This window comes from Octopus bimaculoides, chromosome 1 (genome assembly GCF_046866305.1).
Source record: "Octopus bimaculoides isolate indiv1 chromosome 1, ASM4686630v1, whole genome shotgun sequence".
Lineage (NCBI taxonomy): Eukaryota > Metazoa > Mollusca > Cephalopoda > Octopoda > Octopodidae > Octopus > Octopus bimaculoides.
In genome coordinates this window covers 183,532,188-183,553,457 of record NC_142928.1, presented here as the reverse complement: position 1 = coordinate 183,553,457, position 21,270 = coordinate 183,532,188, and the positions used below count along the sequence as shown (strand labels likewise).

The window sequence follows — 21,270 nt, the reverse complement described above, 5'->3', positions numbered from 1 at the left end:
TACAATGGGTTTCTGTCAACCAACTTTCACTCATGTGGCAGTGGTCAGCCCAAGGCTATAGTACCATTGTCATGTAGTTAGAAAATGAAACCATATGGTTGCAAAGTGAAGTTCTTAACTGCAGGGACATGCCAAAAAGAAATGGTAAGCAATACTTAAATTGTTATATTAAGAAAAAAATAAAAGAAACATACAAAACTAACATGGATACCAGAGGTGTTAGAATTCTAGAAGCTGTTAACTTTAAATTAAATTTTTTTTAATAAAAATGATTACAGTTACTTACATCCAAAAGCATCACCATTCCATAAATGAATATTGCAGAATAAAATGTACAACGCCATCTAAGAAAGAAAATGGTAAGAAAATATTCCAAAACGTTTCTAAGTGGAATTAATTCAATACAATATTTGATGGCATATAAGATCAATTTTTTTTTCAAGGAAAAAATCTCAAAAAATTCCCTACCCCCAGGTCCTACATGCAAAGTTGCTTTAAATATTTCTATGCGTTAATGCACTAAAAACTTTTTTTCCCCCCAGCTTTTGAATCAACAGCTAAGTTTTTAAGTTCATATTTTATTCAAATGTGACAGTCAATGTTTATAAATTTCCCATTTCTCATAATATCCCATTTGCCAAGGCCACATGTATTTCAGCCTGTCTTCCTCATTGCATAATGTTTATATGATGAAGATGCTGATTAAAATGTACATGTGTATTAATATGGTATTATTATTATTAATAATAATGATTCCTCCTATTAAAGGGACAAGACCTGAAATTTTGGGAGCCAGGGGACTTGTCGATTACATCAACCCCAGTCATCAACTGGTACTTATTTTATCGACTCCAAAAGGATGAAAGGTAAAGTCAACCTCGGCAGAATTGGAACTCAGAACTTAGCAACAGGTAAAACACCACTAAGCATTTCATTCAGTGTGCTAATGATTCTGCCAGCTCGCCACCTTAATAATAATAATAATAATAATAATGATAATAAGAATAATAATTAAATATTACGACTCCTTGTAAGTCTGTTTAACTATGAAGATTGGTATTTGTTTGCACAGGTTATGAACACAGTGTGTGTGTTTGCATACTCGTTACAATCGCCGCCCCCCTTCCTCCCACCATTTTAATTTAAACAGTACATGAACAGTTTCACCAAGCGGCTCATATACCCCACCTCCTGTACTGTGGATAAGGGTAAAGGTACATATTTTGCTTACTTTCTTATTTGTACCATATACCTCAATGCAAGCATCCATGAGTGCCATATACATCCAAGGGTATCGCATACATAAATATTTAGATATAATATTTAACAGTCCTGTGTAGCCACCCTCTCTCTTCTCTTCCTGGTCAACCAACATGCCCTCTTCTCATACTGTCTTCATCACATCTTTGCTGGCTCTTGCTCTGCATGTTGTAAGGGATTGAGGGAATTATAAATCATTGTAATTCATTAAATAAACTGTGTCCCAAAGCTCAACACTAGCTGGAAAGTGTTTGCACAGATCTTTTTAGTAATGGCAAAAGTTCCACAACTGCCTTCTCACTGTCACTCCCAAGTACACAATTTCAAGGCCATTACCATCAACATTGACACAATGAAAGGAAGGAATGGGGATATTATTGAAATACTGGAGCGATGCCATGTTGATGTGTGTGGTGTGCAAGAAGATGGAAGGGGAGCCTCTGGTGGATTCTTCACAGGTAAGAAATAGAGATTCAAATCCTTCTAGGTAGGCAGGAGTGATGGACTAAGTGGTGTAGGTAGAAAAGTGGGTAGATAAGGTAATTGAGGTAGTCAGAGTATGTGATAAGGTAATTTAGTTGAGACTTATCATAGATAAATTAACTGTTACATTTATCTCTGCCTATGCTACTCAGTCTGGGTTGGCTGATGAGTAAAAAGACTGATTCTACGAGGTCCTTTTGCAGACTACCTTAATGACAAATGACAGAGACTTTATTATTGTGGCAGATGACTTCAATGGACATGTTGGACAGCATCCCCACGGAGTGCATGGTGGTTATGGCTTTGGCCCTAGAATGAGGAGGGAACAAAACTGCTGGAGTTCTGTGATGCAAATGATCTCACAAGCTGCAACACTAACTTCAGAAAAACAGCCAGCCACCAAATCACTTATCAGTCGGGGGGGGGGGGGCATATAAACCAGATTGCTTACCTCCTCACCAGGCAATGAGATAGACAGATGCTTACAAATGCAAAGTTTTACAACCCAACAGATTACTAGTTAGCGACTTCAGAATTAGAGCTAGAAAGACAGAGATAAACCATTCTGGAAAAGAAGATTACGGAAGCTCAAAGACCCAGCAAACAGAAATTTTCATCAGGTAAATCACCCTGCTCAGAATGTAGGAAAGGAGTTGGAAGTAATTCCATTCGTTGCACCCAGTTTAAGCTATGGACACATAAGAGGTGCAGTGGAATCACAGGTAGATTAACAGATAAAGTCATCTTTGTATGTGGCAGATGTGCAGGAACAATAAGCAGTAAGGACACAGGCTCTCTGAAATGCCCAGGAGGCTCTCTTGGGGTTGTAGATAGTTTCTGTTACCTAGGTGACCAAATTAGCAATGGTGGAGGATGCTTTGAAAGTATTGTTTCCAGAATAAGAATAGGATGGAGGAAGTTCAGAGAGTTATTACATCTGTTGGCAATATAAGGACTCTCTCTCAGAGTAAAAGGTAGATTATATGATGCTTGAGTGCAATACTCCATGGTAGTGAGGCATGGGCTCTGAATGCAGAAGACATGCACAGACTAGAGAGAAATGAAGGCAGTACAACTATAAGAATTTGCAGATCTATCCAATCCCAAGACAGTATAGAAAAATAGAGTAAGTAAAGCAATCTAATCATCATCATCATCATTTAACATCCATTTTCCATGCCAACATGGGTTGGATGATTTGACAGGATCCAGCGAGACACAGAGCTGCACCAAGCACCATTGTCTGATTTGGCAGGATTTTTACAGCTGGATTCCCTTCCTAAAACTTGCCATCTTACAATATGTACTAAGTCGCCCCCCCCCCTGCCTTTTTTTTTTGTGCCACTGGTACTAGTGTAGTTGCTGATTAAGTTGTAAGGGGGGAAAAGAAGAAACTCAGAATTATATAGTTTAAAAGCAAACTTTGCATCTACATAGCCATGTCTGCACCTATACAAATATAAGAATTTGCAGATTCCTCCAACCCTAAGTGGGTACAGAAACAGAGAAATTAATGTAGATATTAAAAATAACTTTAGAAAATATATAAATAACCGAGAAAGATTACAACCCCCAAATTCCAGTAATGTTTTTATGAAAACTGATCAAAACTTAACTGGCTAACAACCAAATATCAAAATTAGCAGAAAACTTTTTGGCAGATTTCTGGACCAAACATATCTCACAGCCCACTGATTGAAACTGGTAAAAGGTTTATATTTGCAACAGCAGCAGCAAATGGGTGTAACATAACACTTACCTTACAACTGGCATTCCATCGGTTACAATGTTGCAGGTTTCAGTCGATATGAGTAGAACAGTCTGCTCATGAAATTAAAGTGCAGGTGGCTGAGCACTCCACAGACATATTTACCCTTAATGCAGTTCTCAGGGTGATTCAACATGACACAGAATGCGACAAAGCTGGCCCTTTGAATTACAGGTACAACTCATTTTTGGCAGCTAAATGGACTGGAGCAACAAGAAATAAAGTGTCTTGCTCAAGGACAGAATGTGCTGCCAGGAATCAAATTTATGACCATGAGCTGAATCCCCTAACCACTGAGCTATCTGCCTTCACCCACCTTAGAATTATAGACTTTATAAATCCTTAATTTCACGAGTAGGCAGTTCTACTGATTGGATCAACAGGAATGCTGGTTATTGTTACCGATGGAGAGCCAGGCCATACACACACACACACACACACACACACACACACACACACACACAAAGAGGATTCTTTTAGTTTCTCTTTACCAAATCCACTCACAAAGCTTTATATTCAGTCCAGGGTCATTGTAAGAGACACTTACCTAAGGTGCCAAGCAGTGGGACTGAACCCAAAATGATGCAGTTGGGAAATAAACTTAACCACATACTTATACCTAATTTGTCAATAGTATTCTAATTCCAATCACATCTAAGATATATTATAGGAATATAAATGAACTCTGGTAATTTATTTCATTTTCCTCAGAAAGTAGAAAGGCAAAGATGACCAGAGGGATTTGAACTTGGAATGTAAAAGGTTGGGCTTAAACACTGCAAAGCAATTTATCTGACATGAATGGTTTTGTCAATTCATCAGCATCCTGGAATGTTTATAGTTAAATCATGTCCTGCTTCAGTGAATGAAATACCGTCATCTAAAAATAAGAACTCAAATAATAAATGAACTCGTCGTATCCAGTAGCAGCAATTTTAAGAAGATAGACTAAAGTAAACATACTTAAGTACCTTCCCCAAACAACTTTTTTTTTCTTTCTGCTACTACGTACTATATATTAAACTGATAAGCTGCCACCTACTCAGTTATTATGATACTATGATACACATAGGCTAAAATATAATCTCTTTCTGCTGCTGCCACTGCAATCACAGAGAAATCTGTGCACCTAATGCTCTTAGGAGAGAGAGAGAAAAAAAAACAAAAGAATCAAACCACTAGTTGTTGAGAAAAGTTCCTATAATTTAAACAGCATTAATCTCTGTCCTTAGTTTAGCTTTAAAGCCGATCTTACCCAGATTCCACAAATTTCTTCAGTACACTCGGTTTTTCTAGTTTCCGTCGACCTCTGAACCATCTTTCCACCTGACGAATGCTTAGATCTGTCTGCTTTGCTAATCCCTACAGGAAAGAAGAAAATGTTTCAATTATATTTTATACAATAAACGACAATCAATTATAACATGCAATCTTAGTATTTTTTTTTTAACCGAAGTATTAACTCTTGATATCAGTTTTGTAACTTGAGATGAAAGATAAAGGTGGCTTCCATTCCCACCCAACCTCCTATCCCAACAATTTTGTTTTCACAATTCCCAGTTGTTACAATGTTCCGTCTGTTCCATTGATTAATCTAGTCTGTCAAGAGAAACAATGTGCTCACATCAAAGCAGAGAAAATAGTTGACTGGCAATAACCCATCAAAAATTAAAATACACGTTTTTTTCATTCTTTCCACAATTTAGATTTTTCACAGCATTTTACAGCAGGCAATCCTAACAGACATACTTTTAGTGCCATGAAAATACTTAGCTTTTGAAATAAACAAATTCTAAAGATAAAGTAGTGTTAAATGTATATCTTTATAATATCATGAATGATGATGATGATGATGATGGTTATGTTGCTGATGGTGGTGGTGGTGGTTATAGCGACAGTGATGGTGACTGACCTTGCTTCACCATACGGAGTTCTTTCTATATTTAGCAACTGATGCACTTACTTTCATTACATAGTCAGGCCTAGATGCATTCAAGTATAATGATAAAAGCAAACCAAAAGTTGAACAAAGGAATATTCCAGTATCTGTTTACAAACTGGGATACGAACATGATTGGTGCACATTATCATTTAACAACATTTATCACAACTTAACCTTCTAACTATCAGATTACTTTGTCAAATGTAATGCTTATTGATCAGTTTCAAATTGATCATGAATTATCTCATGAGTTATCTCATTGCTTCAAAATTTCAAAGATGTGATTGTTAATTTTAGAATCACATTGTCCAGTAAGCAGGTGTGAAAGGCCAGATTGAACATAAAACAGGTAGAATATGTTGAGATTGAGATGGCCACTTTAAATGCTGCAGGTTAAACTGAAGATGACAAATTAGGTTAATTAGAATTAATGAAATTAACAACAAAATTACAGAATTAACACTTTAGACTAAAAAAAAAAAAAAAATGGAAGAAAAACATCAATTTACCATTGATGTGGTAATGGACCTTCAGTAGAGTCCGCTGGGGTTAGGGGGTTAAGTGTTCAAAAAGATCAATGTCTGTAGCCAGAACTAAGTTGTTAGATGAAAGGTGATTATCTTGGATTAAGAAGAGCCAACTCAATCCTCAGAGAATACTATACTAATGAAGCAGTTATCTTTTTTATTGATTGAATAACAATTGATAGAGGTGCATCTTAATGTTTGTCTGTGGTGAAATAAAAATAAAGGAAAATTGATAAAGCAATATAATTAGTGAGGATGGCCTATGTAAACAAGCAAACCAGAAAGATATTCCACACCTAAATAATACACCAACAATTTAATCAGTGCAAGTCATATCCTGTCCTAACAGGTTTAGTGATGACTGTTGTGCAACTTCATTATAGAGAAACTTGTCCAAGTGAGTCGTTATATCAACGTTGTTAGGAGGAAAGAAAATCTATAAAAAGAATTTTAGGCTAGCTTTACATATAATTATGACACATCATATCTTCACAGAGATATCAATTTTTTGTTTTTTTTGTTGGATATACTCAAATCAGGCAAGTATAGACCTGATGAGATGAGAAATGTTTATCGTGGAATTAAACAGCATCTTTGATTATCTGTCATTTTTTTTTTAATTCAATAATTTTGAACACATTGTTATCTTAAAAAACAGAAAAACTTTCAAAGGCAATTTAAAGCAAGACATAAGACAAAGTGATTACAGTATTAGTTTTGACTCCCTGCACACACGGTTAAAACACTGCCAAAGGCAACGTCACCTTCATTCACACAAAATAAGCTACAGGATATCGTGTTTATGGAAGAGATAAAACACCATTTTTTTTTTTCTCAAACAAAGACAATATGAATACACGGTTTTTGCTAACTAGGAGCTACTATATGATGTGAGAGAGAGAATTGCTATTTTAGAGGATAAAATCACTTCTAAGTATATTTTTTCTTTTTCCTTATATTGAGAAATCATTATCAAAGCATGAAAACAGCATACATATTACACATTTTTTCAATGTAATTCTTTTATTATATGGTTGTGGATAGTACCATTTCACCCTGGTTCTGGGCTCTTCAGCATGACATAACTTGAGATTTTAAAATTAGTTTATCTAAAATCATTCAAAATCTAAAATTAAAGATGATCAACAATAAGAAAATTTATGCTTATGCACGTGCACACATATTCGATAGGTTTCTGGATAGTCTGACTACCAAATTTCACTCACAAGGTACTGATTGGCCTGAGACTATAGCCCAAGATAGGATTGAACCCAAAGCTTACAAGTTGTAAAAAGTGAACTTCTTAACTACTCAACTGTCTTGAAATGAATCACTTAAATCTAAAAAATATTTACTGAGTTATTTGCAAGCGTCCCCACCTCAAAGCATGTAAAATACTTTGCTTGAAGATAATGTAATGAAACTAGGAATAAAACAGATTATTCATAAAAACAACAACAAAGAACAAAAACAAAAAATTAAAAAAAAAAAAAAACAGGGTCTCGGATATTAACTGATAATCCTTTCAGATTATCAAATCTAAAGAGCCATATTTTCTGCCAGGCAACAGCTAGTCAAGATTACATATAAATAATATATTGCTAGACACATTGCTATCAAGATTTTATATATTATTTCCAAGATCATGTTGATTTCATCCAGCATCAATTTACAAGGTTTGTGAAATGGTTTTCATTATGTGCTCCATAGACTCACCACCCAATATGCTGCTCCAAACTTCCTCCCTCATTCACCACCATCCTGCACCATGTAAATTCATCCAGAAAATCTTATCTTTCATCAGTTCTAGGTCAACATCAGATTCACTGTGAAGTACTTAATGTTATTTTCCCTTGCTACACAGTATTTGTTTATCTGCACGAGGCGAGAAGGCTCTTACCTCAGTTAAACATGTCCCATACCGAGTTATCAATAGCTCACCAGCAGAAGTAATTAACTCGCAAAGTATTAATAATAAACCAAATGTAAAGGCCTGGAACTAGAGATAACCAGAATGGGAGGATTGAAAACAGAAATAATCTTAGTAATGGTTATCTTGGGGAATGGTTAAAAAAAATAAATAAATAAATAAAAACATGCAGGCGCAAGTGTAGCTGTATGGTAAGAAGCTTGTTCCCCAGCCACATGGTTCCAGGTTCAGTGCCACTGCATGGTACCTTGGGCAAGTGTCTTCTACTATAACCTCAGGCCAACCAAAGCCTCGCAAGTGGATCTGGGAGATGAAAACTGAAAGCAGCCCATGATATATGTATGTGTGTATCAGCATGACCGCAGCCACTTGGCTGAAACACATAGATAAATAAATATATATATATATATATATATATATATTATTTTGTTTAAAAGAGTTCCAACACTGTCTGTTTTTAATGTTTTATTTATATTCCTGCAGAACCAATGTGGGGTATAGAATATGGAATATACAATATATAATATAATATACAATATATAATATAAAATAAAATAAAATAAAAATGGATGGCACCATGAAAGAAAGTATTGAATGTAGATGAAATATTGAGTGTTCAATATAAAGGATCAAATATATAAATATAAATATATAAAGGCGACTCGAGTTTCAGGGCTATTTCCCTTCGTCATGGCCGGTATGACAGACTTTAACAGACTGTAATAAGTTGGCTGGTTTTCTGTCTTTTATACCAATTTTATTTTATTTTATTTTATATATTGTATATTATATTATATATTCCATATTCTATACCCCACATTGGTTCTGCAGGAATATAAATAAAACATAAAAAACAGACAGTGTTGGAACTCTTTTAAACAAAATAATATATTCCTCTATACACAATCATACAAAAAACCCACCTCTTTTGTATTTATTTTTACTCGCATATATATATATATATATATATATATATATATATATATATATGCGTGTGTCTGAGTCTGAATCCTCCCATCACCTCTTGACAACTGCTGACCAAAGCCTTGTGAGGGGATTTGATAGATGGAAACCGAAAGAAGCTTGTCTTATATATATATATATATATATATATATATATTGTTGTATTTTGGGATGGTCATTTTTGTTTATTTGCAAAAAAAAAATTTTTAAATGACCATCCCAAAATACAACAATATCTGTTTCAACAAACGATTTCACATCAGGAATCTTGCAACACACACACACACACACACACACACACACACACGTGTCTGATAATCTGACAATTCTGCCAACCCACCACCCATTGTCACTAGTGTAGCAGCAGTGATTCAAAACTGAACCCCATGGATACACAATCAGACATCACAAGCAAACCACTATAGTTTCACATGACTGGTTTTCTGGAACATTCTAGAATTTGACATCTGGCTCTGTATAAAAACCATTCAGCACACATCTTTAGGAGCCTGATGGTCCAGGAAGGTGGCTATGACAGATGGCACAGAAAAATGACAGGAACCTCTGTTCCCACAAATATAGCACAACTGCTTCCATTTATGTTAGGCAAGCCGCATGTTGCCATATCCAATAGCTAACCGTATACTCCAAGCAGTATCTCTCTCTCTCTCAGTATGTAATCATTGCTGTTATCTGTAAAAGGACAACACAGTTCGTTTTTATGTGTAATAACAAAACCTTCTGTTAAATCAGTGGGTCTCAACTATTTTTTACTTATGGACCCCTCTGATTCCTGTTTTGCTCTCGTGGACCCTCGTGGCCATTTGATGTTTAAAAAATCCTGTCATTTTTATAATTAAATATAGTTAGGAATTATATAAAAAAAAAAATTAATTTACTCGTTTCAGTCATTTGACTGTGGCCATGCTGGAGCACCGCCTTTAGTCGAGAAAATCGACCCAGGACTTATTCTTTGTAAGCCTAGTACTTATTCTATTGGTCTCTTTTTGCCAAACTGCTAAGTTACGGGGACGTAAACACACCAGTATCGGTTGTCAAGCGATGGTGGGGGGACAAGCACAAACACACATACACACACACTATATATATATATATATACATATATACGACAGGCTTCTTTCAGTTTCCGTCTACCAAATCCACTTGCCCAAGGTGCCACGCAGTGGGACTGAACGCGGAACCATGTGGTTGGTAAGCAAGCTATTTACCACACAGTCACTCCTGCAGAAGTATAACCAATTTATTGCACATAAATTTTAACAGCAAAATATTATATGGACCCCCAGTGAGAACTATTGCGTTAAATGCTCACGGGTGTTGTTCAGTTACTTCTTCATGCAGCTGAAGAAACATTTTCATTCATCAACTCAACCAGCTACCACAGCAAACAACAACAACACCACCACCACCACCAACATGACAGTAGCATAGGCACAAAGCCTGAAATTTGAAGAAGGAGATTAGATGATACTATCGACTTCAGTGCTTGACTGGTAAATTTATTTTTACCAACCCAGAAAGGGCGAAAGACAAAAGTGACCTCAGCAAGATTTGAACTCGGGATGTAAAGAGCCAGAATAAATATCAGAAAGTATTTTGTCTGATGCTCAAACAAATCTACCATTTCATGATCCTATCCACTAGGAAATAGGTTTTACAGGTAAACAAATTCTTTGGAGACTTTTACTTAATGTATATGGGATTTCTATATTTAAATATGCCAATTCCATTTGTTGGATAGCATCTATATTATAAAGGTTCTACTGCTATTTTTTTTGTTTCTTATGTAGTATCTTTTCAACTTTTAGTGGTTTGGTGAAATTTTACAGTATCATCCTGTTTTAATTATAACTAGGCAACTTCATTCGAAATCAGATTATTAGATACAGGATTAAGGATTTACTTCGCATTATCATTGCTAAGGAGGTGGGCTGACAGAATCATTAGCATGCTGGGAAAAATGTTTAGCAGTATTTCATCCAACCTTATGTTTTGAGTTCAAATTCTGTCGAGATCAACTTTGCCTTTCATCCTTTCAGAGTCAATGAAATAAGTACCAGTTGAGCACTGAGGTCAATGTAATCAACTTAACTAGTCTTCGGTAAGAGTATAAAAACTGTACCCCTCTGCCAAGCCATGTCAAGCCAGTGTGGCAGATCAGGCTCATCAAACCAGTATGATCTCAAGCTTAAATTCACAGCCTCCACATCAGATCATGGCCGGTGGAAAGGACATGCCAAAGCTTTCATCCTACAGTGGACTGAACATGGGCAATCCAATCCAATATGTCTCTGTGTTAATAGGAGTTAAACTATTTGTGTTGTTGTTGGTTTGACTCAGGTCAGCCCTGATTGGTGGACTTCCAATTCCAGATGTGTCCATCCCAACTTTGTTAGTATATCCTTATTTCATCTGGGACTGTATTGTCCAATGTAATATGATTTAAGATGAAAAGGACTGATTTGAAGATTTGGTAGCTACTTCTAACAGGTCAAGCAATCATATTGAAGCTTTCTCATTGGCTTCTCTAAGTATGCATGCTAAGTAGGTACAGCTTACCACTTAATGTGTCATTTCAGACCTCACCACTTAGGAATATTTGTTATTTCATAGCAAACCCAGTAAATGATTCAATTGAATGATTGACAATATCCTGATTTATTTTCAAGAATCATCCAAGCTGTTAGAGATAACAATAACCAGCATTTTAAGGCTATTTCCTGCCTAAAGCAGAAGCTAACCTCACAGGTCCCATGATAGTCTCCTCCATTTACCTAGTCTTCTATTCCCCAACCTCATTACTCCACTTGCCCTCATTTCTTCCATCATCTTCAGCCAGATATTTCCAGGTTTTCCGTTTCCTCTATTTTCTCCCACAATCATTTCCATCACTTCTCTCAGTCAGTTACTCTTATACTTCCGCAGGACATGACCAAACTATTTCATCTCATTTCTCTTCACACAGGCTCTGTTCCATTACACTCTGCAAATCATTGCCTTCCTTTCCATCAGCAACACTCCACTTATCCATCAAACCATTCTCATTTCCGTTCTTTCCAGTCTTCTCGGTTGATCTACATTCACTACTCATGTCTCACTCCCATAAATCCTAGCACTTTTCACACATTCAGCACACACTTTCCCTTCAGTTTCAGAAGAACCATCTCCACCATCTTCATTAACACATGATTTTCATACCCCTCCACCCCCCACCATCATGGCAGCAATTAGTAGCATGCTTAATACTGACCCCCTAGTGTACTCTGAACTTCACTTCAAACTCATTGATCTCATCTTTCATCTTTGGGATTGTGTGAATATTCTCTCATACACTCTCTGAGTGGTTGGCATTAGGAAGGGCATCCAGCTGTAGAAACTCTGCCAAATTTAGATTGGAGCCTGGTGTTGCCATCCGGTTTCACCAGTCCTCAGTCAAGTCATCCAACCCATGCTAGCATGGAAAGCGGATGTTAAACGATGATGATGATGGTGATGATAGCAACATCATTAATCAACCATTTATCTACTCCTAATTCTATCATTGTGGAACCCTACTGAAACTTTTCTCCAGATCAACAAACCCAAAACAACTTTTCCCAATGTCCTTGTACCTTACACAAAAGAATGTCTTCTCAGAATTATCCAAATTTTATTTCACTGATCTTCACTTTCTTCCTTATTTTCTTCTCTAATACTCTTCTGCATGTTATTGGAACATATTCTATGATCCAATAACTTGTTCTACCTATAGCCATAGTCCAAGAGATAGCCTTTTCTCCTGTACAGAGGAATGAGCACTCAACTCGCAATCAACTGGAATATGGTCTTCTTTTACCCCCAAACAACACTTCTTGGATATTTTCTTCCCTCTCCTACAGCCTTTACCAGATCTCACATAACTTCTATTGGGTCTCTTACTTTTCTACACTTCAACATCTTTCTCAGTCATTACTTCTACCAGTTCTAGAACTGGATTCCTATCTATGTTGTCATCCAATTCATTCTCTACAAACAATCTATATATATTTCATCCACCTTCCCTTAATTTTATCTGGGTCCACAATTTTTCCTGTTTCATCTCTCAAGCAGCTCATCCTTGTCACATCGCATCTCTCTTCTGCTAGTTCCTTTGCAATCTTAAGCACTTCTCACCAATCCTAATCTGAAACCATACATTCTCCAAACATTTTCTCCTGTGTCTTCATACCTTTTGCTACCTCTTTCTTTGTAACCTCCTCATGCTGCCACTTTTGCATGCCCATCATATCTATCATTCTCTGAACTTCTTCCCCATCTCATCAAGCTTCTAAAGATAAAGTGATATGAAAATCTTAACCCCATGACAAAGACTTTTTTTATCAGGCAACTAAGTTGCACTGATGGTAATTGTCTTGGTAATCATTTCTTGAAATTTACACAGTGGTCTCTATTATCAATTCCGTGAGTGGTAGCAAATATTTATATCAATTGGTACACACACAAGTACAAAACCGCAGCAGATAGGGATGCGTATATCTTCATCATCTGATTCAAAGCGATTACACAGCACATGTAAATTTACGTCAACCGATGTTATGGGGTTAAAGCTAAACAGGGAAACTCTGAAACAGTTTTGGTAACGTGTAAAAAACACCCAGTACACTCTGTAAAGTGGTTGGTGCTAGGAAGGGCATCCAGCCATAGAAAACAAGCCAAAACAGACAATTGGAGCCTGGTGCAGCTCTCCAGCTTACCCGTCCCGGTCAAACCATCTAACACATGCCAGTATGGAGCACCAGCATTAAATGCAGATGATGATGAAATATTTCAAACTCAGATAATGTTGGCTATTTCATGTATATTTCTAACTATTCTATATGATATGCTATTAAGAATGGATATCAAGCAAAATGGTTCCAGGTAGTGAAAAAGATTGATAAAATATCTGATTTTGGGATATTTTCTTCAATCAAGTATTCACTGGAATGTTCTTTCACTGGTTTCAATTATTGGCCACAGTCAGCCAAACACGAGGCACCACCTACAAAGATTTTAGTTAGCACATCAACCCCATATATATATATATATTTAGTCTTCTGGTGAAACATTCTTCAAGCAGGTCACAGGATCTTAAATAGCTAAGAGTGGAGAATCAGCTGATATGTGTTTTGTATTCTTAAGACTCCAAATTCTCAGCATCTAAATTACCAAGGTCTTATAAACAAAAACACCAGTAGAGAGCTGTTTTGAATATATGTGTACTTGAAATCATGTAAAGAATGTTTGATAAACATTCATTTGGTCTGATGTATTTATAAATCTTGTCTGTCAGATTTGCAACATATAAAGGACATTGCACCAGTAACATCTTATATTTTACACAAGATTTTATTCTTTGTAACTTTAGTAGCTGAGAGGTGAGGTGAGTGACCACCAATGAGCCTTGAGAAGATAGAACACATGCCAGCCAGTCTCTCACTCTTAAATATTGAAAATTTTGTGACCTGTTTATAGAGTATTTTCACACCAAGACTAAATATGTTTATTAAGTATATTGTATAGGATTTCATAATGTGTTTATTAAAAAATAGTTGTGGTGTTGGTACTTTTTATTTTAACACAACTGTATCCTTGTATGCTGTTGGAAGCTATGAAAAAGGCTGGAACCATGAAGATCATCTGGATGTAAAACAAACATGTACCTATATATGTTATATATTAGATGAAATATTAAAAGTAATCCGAGATGAAAAGATGTCTGTCATAGTTGCTAAGCTCTAGATCAAATCCAGTCAAATGGGTGAATGATCAAAGGCATTCCAGCCCCACCTTCACCAGTGCCTCCTCTTTGGCCAGTGTTTCAAGAACCACATGATCCAATGTACCCTTTTCTAAAGCAGCGAGTGTGATTTGAAAAGACTTAGCTGCTAGTTCTAACAGGTTGAGTAACAGTAGAAACTCCTTGATTGACTTGATGTGCCTTAGTACGTGTCCCTAAGCTTTGAAAATAAAAGATACAAGAAAGCTATTTAACAGCAGGAGAAAGCTGTGGGAGCTAAAAGAACCTCCCCAACCATCCCATGATGACTAGCTTCTATTTACCAATTCTTAAGGGATGCGTACTTCAACAGAGGGCAAGACAATTGGATATCATGTAGCTGGAATGAATGTATATATTATATATTATATATATATAGTTAAAAAAAACACAAAAAACAATAACAAAAAACAACAAAGTGAGGACGTGATACGGATAGTGTTATTGGATGCTCGGGAAAGGAAAGAGAGAGAGTATGACATTTTGGGTGGAGCCCTTCGTCAGAAAGACGGAAAGTTCAAAGAATGGAAAAACGGAGGAAGAGAAAATCGGTACCGATGCCCACGAGGTTACATTGTGGAAGGACCGGAAGAGGAGGTGGTGGAGGAAAAGTTCTTTCTAAGACAGGAGAGTGAAAAAGGGAGGTGAATATCTGTGCGTGTGCGAGAGTCTGCAAGTGTGTGTGTAATAACAGAACGTGTGTGTGCGTATGTATATGTGTGTGTGTGTGTGCGTGTGTGTGTGCATGGTTTGGTGGTTTATCTGTTAGTGTGTATGTGTGTGTTTGTGCGTGTGCGTGTGCGTGTGCGTGTGCGTGTGCGTGTGCGTGTGCGTGTGTGACGTAGTGGAAGGAATTAGTAGCAGGAATAGTTAGTGGGTGCTTATGGACAATGGTCAGTGGAAGGTCAGCAGGCAGTTTTTGAGTATGTGTGTGTTCGTGTGTGTGTTTGTGTGGGGTTGTAGGTGTTGGGTACATGTGTGTGTGTGTGTGTATTTTGTACGTGTGCGTGTGTTTATGTGCATGTTTTTGTACGTGCGTGCGTGTGTGTTTGTGTGTATGTGTATGTTGTGTATATGTGCGTTGCTGTGTACGTGTGTGCGTTTGCCTCTGTATGTATATATATATACACACACACACACACAAAACATTGATATAATAGTGGTAAAGAAAACAAATAAGCAATACATTCATCATCATCATCATCGTTTGGGGTTGGACGATTTGACTGAGGACTGGTGAAACCAGATGGCAACACCAGGCTCCAATCTGATTTGGCAGAGTTTCTACAGCTGGATGCCCTTCCTAACGCCAACCACTCCGAGAGTGTAGTGGGTGCTTTTTATATGCCACCGGCACAAAGGCCAGTCAGGCGGTACTGGCAGCATTATAGATAAGAAAAAAAAGAGTAGGGAATTACGTTAAAAAACAAAAACAAAAATAAGACGTTCCATTCATAAACTCCAGCTGAGCTGGCAAAAGAGAGGCAAAGACAGAAATGAGAAACTAGAGCAACAAAGCCTGAAAAGATCATTGTCAAGATACTGAAAGTTTTAGGTTAATTAACAATATGATTAATTAACTACATCATGTAAGAAGGTCTTAATCCTATTTTACTTGTATAACAGGATGATGTAACAAATAATAATGCAGAGGTGGGGCACCAGAATAAGGTAAATTAATGCAACAGTAGAAGCAGCATGTCAGAAAAGGGGAAAAGAGCAGGGTTGGCATGCACCAGAACAGAGGAAGCTACTGCAGAGTTTAACACTTTGCCTACCATGGCCATCACCAGTGATGCCCATTTTATGTTTTTAATATACTGTGGGAGTCGCTGGTGACGCCCAGGGGTGATAGTTTTTGTCTTTTTTATGGTGCCTCACATTACTGTGGTTCAAACTATAATATTCGAATTTTGGGAAGTATATAGGACACATTTCTTTGTATTTCTCAGACGCTTTTCAATTTGAATTAACAGAAAGCAAAGACGAGACCAGGTAAGGATACAAGTTACTGTCATTGCAGTCATTGGAGCCATTGTCCTTGTTAAAATAACCTTTTGTGCAAAAGAAACCATTAAAGCTTATATAATATAATCTGAAATATAACTTGTAGAAAAAAATAAATGCAAAGAAAAATCTATAAGCAGAGGTATAATAGATATTTTAACACAGTGCTGGTGCCATGACAAAGCACCAGTGCCAGTAACATAAAAAGCACCCAGTACACACTGTAAAATGGTTAGCATTAGGAAGGGCATCAAATTGTAGAGACCATGCCAAAGCAGATAATTGGAGCCTGGTGTAGCTCCTGGCCTTGCCAGCTCTGTTTAACTGTGCAACCCATACCGGCATGGAAAAAACAGATGTTAAATGATGATGTATCACTAGTGACTCTTGTGGTACTAAATGAATATAATATTCATTGTGTAGCACAGGAGTCATTTGTCATATCCATGCTGTAAATCAATGTGGTGGTTTCTATAATGAACTAGAACATATATATGGTTAGAAAAAAAAAACACTTTAAAAAAATGCATAATTTATAACAAAATTAGATTGTTGGTGCATAAGAAAATATGGCACAAAATGAGCTAAATGGTAGGCAAAGTGTTAAGGAACCAAACAATAATTAACAATACTAAAACACAAATTCTGCTCATTTACAAAAATATAAATTAGGAAATTATGCAATCAAGCTTTCAATTACTACATATACTGAGTCTAAACAGCAAATCATTACTGGAAACTAGATGATTGAGCTTGTTCTGGATTTAGTTTTTTTTTTTTTTTCCTCCTCCTCTTCAGAACAAAATATTTTTGGCCTAAACAAATGTGGACGTGTATGTTATCCAGTTAACATTTTTGACTGAATACTTAGAAGCACAAAACTAACGGGTAAACTTTCTCTAACTGATAATCTCCATGTGTAAATCATTTTGTCTTAACTGCCCGTGCAAACATCATTTTAACATCTGCTTTTCCAATGCCTGCAAGTCATTGTTGAGCCAGAGTTTTTCTACAACTGGATGCACTTACTGTCACCAGCCAATTGAACAGCTAACAGACTGGACGTGCTTTATATTGCTAACTGAAAGCAAACTGCACTGTTTAAGGACGATGTTGTTTACAAAGATCATACAACATGTTAAGACATGTTAGGAAGACCAGATATCTTTTCATAATGAACTGCAAGCCAATGGCACTAGCAGAAAGCTGTCTACATATCAGTGAACATGAGTGAAACACACACACTTTATATATACACAGACATGCAGGAAGTAAATAGACACCTTTAATTTTCAAAATTTCTGATCTAAGCGTCTTAATGTTTTTAGTGGTATAGAATTTACAATGTGATTTTTCTTTCTAATTCCAGGTGTCATATTAAACATTTGTGAAGAGTAACCATGCCATGGACAAAAAAATTCAGCAGAACTGTCAGATTTTCAAAACAATCGTATTGTTGGGCAATCTGAGGTTGGTCTGAGCCAGCGAAAAATTGCCGACAATCTTCAAATTCTTCTTGCTACTGTTAATAGAATTATAGTGCAATTCAAAAGCCAAGGAAAAGAATCAACAGATTCTCGTCCCAGCCAACCTGGGTCCTCGGAAAGGAAGCTTCGCTGTTTGAAGAGAATTGTGGAAAACGAACCCTGTTTGAAGGCTTCTGACATTGCAAAACAGCTAGAAGTTAGTCCAAGAACATGTGTTACATATCTGCATAAGCTTGGGTATTATGGACGAGTAGCTAAAAGAAAACATCTTCAACCAATTAATGTAATGAAAAGAAAGAAATGGGCTAAGGAGATGTCAGAAAAATCCAGTTCATTTTGAGATAGAGTGATTTTCTTAGATGAATCCAGATTTGCATTATCTTCAGACAGTGGACGTGTTTGGGTCTGGAGGCTTCCCAATCAAGAATTTGATTTGAAACGACTCCAACCAACTGTGAAACATGGCAGTTTCTCTGTAATGGTATGGGGAGCTGTCATCAGCAATGGTCGTTCTGAGCTGATTGAATGTGTTGAAACCATAAACTCTGAAAAATACATCGAAATACTTAAGCAAGGACTACTTCCGATTATTCATGGAAGATGGAGCTCCATGCCACACAGCGAAAAGGAATCAACAATGGCTAAGTGAAAATGGGATCAAAAAGCTGCCTTGGCTGAGCCAATCTCCTGATATGAACCCAATTGAAAATCTTTGGAGCATGCTAGATAGAGCTATACAAAAAAACTCAACAGAAACCTAACTCTAAAGATGAATTGTTCCGACTGTTGCATGAAAAGTGGGCAGAAATTCCACAAGAGACAATCACAAAGCTCATCAGTTCAATGCCAAAAAGAGTTTCTGAATTAAAAACTGCAAAGGAAATGTCAACTAAATACGAAAGGATGTAGTCCTACCTATCGATTACATTTCAACTGTTCAAGCATATTAAATAAAAGATTTTGAAAATTAGAGGTATCTATTTACTTCCTGCATGTGTGTATGTCTATGTATGTGTGTATATATATATATATATATATATATATATATCATCAGTGGATCATATATCTGAAAAAGAAGCACACTCTAAAGATTAGAGAGTAGTAATGTAACATGAAGTTAAATATGTGTCCGGTCATAATGACCAGTGGTTTTGAATCTATAAAGCACTTAATTCTATAGATGACTCATTGGACTCTAATGGCCAAGGGATGCAAAACCATTGATCACTATGACCGGACATATATTTAACTTCATGTAAATATATGTATTTGCCTGTAAAAAGATTGAATGTAGATTCGTCCTTTAATTTGGAGGTTTTCAAAAAAGATATCTAATGTTGATTCTTCAAATTTTGCTGGTAGTTTACAGGCATAAATTTGCGAAGATATGAAAGTAATACTTGTATATGATGTGTGGTGAATTTATGGAAAGAAGTCCAATAAAACTTAGTTAAAAATGGAGAAGACAAGTTATTAAAATATATAAGAGAATTTTAATTCATGCAGACAATCATTTCGTACAGAGATATAAAAATTCATGATTGAATAGAATTAGATTAAATTAATTAAATTATATATATCAATGTACTCTTCAGTGCAGGAAGTGAAAACGAAATTTACAATGAACGATCGTCTGCATGAATTAAAATTCTCATATATTTTAACAACTTTTCTCCATTTCTAACTAAATTGATGAGTTTTATTGGACTTCTTTCCATGAATTCACCACACATCATATATATATACATATATATATATATATATATATATATATATATATATAGATAGATAGATACAGTTTCAAAATAAGGTGATTAAAGTCAAAATAAGCAACAAGAATATCCAAAGATATTGCGGTACGATCGTTTCATGCAACTCCATTTATTTAAGCAATGTGAACATTACATCAAATGTAAAATGCAGAGCAATCCTCAGCTGCACAAAGATATAGAAATTTAATGAAATTACATTTCAACAGAAGGACATTAAATTTCTATATCTTTGTGCAGCTGAGGATTGCTCTACATTTTATATTTGATGTAATGTTCACATTGCTTAATTAAATGGAGTCGCATGAAACGATCGTACTGCATTAAGTTTGGATATCCTTGTTGCTTATTTTGATTTTAATCACCTTATTTTGAAATTGCATGGATAATACCATACTTAATTCTGGTGCCTGAACTTAAGTACCATATTCACCTGAATCTATCTATCTATCTATATATATATATATATATATATATATATATATATATATATATATATGTATATGTATATATCATCATTTAACGTCCACTTCCCATGCTAGCATGGGTTGGACGATTTGACTGAGGACTGGTGAACCAGATGGCTACACCAGATGGCTACACCAGGCTCCAATCTGATTTGGCAGAGTTTCTACAGCTGGATGCCCTTCCTAACACCAACCACTCCGAGAGTATAGTGGGTGCTTTTACATGCCACCGGCACGAGGGCAATAAGAGAAATCCAGGTGAGCTGATATGATGATATTGATGCAAATAAACACAATTAGGCTTGATATATACATACATCAATATACATACATATACACGTGTATATGTATATTTATATACATCAAGCCTAATTGTGTTCATCTGCATCACTATATCTCTCTCTCTCTCTCTCTCTCCTCAAATACATGCTGCACTGACTCATTCATAAGTCCTCCCCACCTCCAATGCAATGCTAAATCTTAGTAAAACTTTTTTTCCTCTTCATAGTTTTAGCTTTGCCCAGGGTATAAATCTCACTCAAATGAAAGTCATGCATAAAATAGCATGACTAATACACTAGTAAATACAGTATATATATATATATATATATATATATATATATATATATATATAAAGAGTGCTAAATAGCTTGCATAAGTAACTTGCAGTCACACAAATTACTTCTACCCAGAAAACATTTACAGAATTACTAAGCTGTTGTCTGAAGTTAAATACACATTAAACATATAAAAATACCCTTTAGAACAATGATGGAATGAAGCCTCAGTTTTGGCGCAGGAGTGGCTGTGTGGTAAGTAGTCCCGGGTTCAGTCCCACTGTGTGGCACC

General features: G+C 36.1%; 1 protein-coding gene across 2 annotated transcripts in view; it reads right to left on the bottom strand.

Annotated features, from left to right (window-relative positions):
• The window catches only part of LOC106872705 (ceramide synthase 6), a 112,498-nt gene that overhangs the window by 22,419 nt on the left and 68,809 nt on the right, over positions 1–21,270 (bottom strand). For both annotated transcript variants that reach the window (XM_052973080.2, XM_052973076.2), the window contains 2 exons: positions 4,767–4,873; positions 287–344 (listed from right to left, as the gene is read on the bottom strand). In XM_052973080.2, coding sequence (XP_052829040.1) covers positions 287–344; positions 4,767–4,873 — 165 coding nt within the window. The remainder of the gene's footprint in view (positions 1–286; positions 345–4,766; positions 4,874–21,270) is intronic.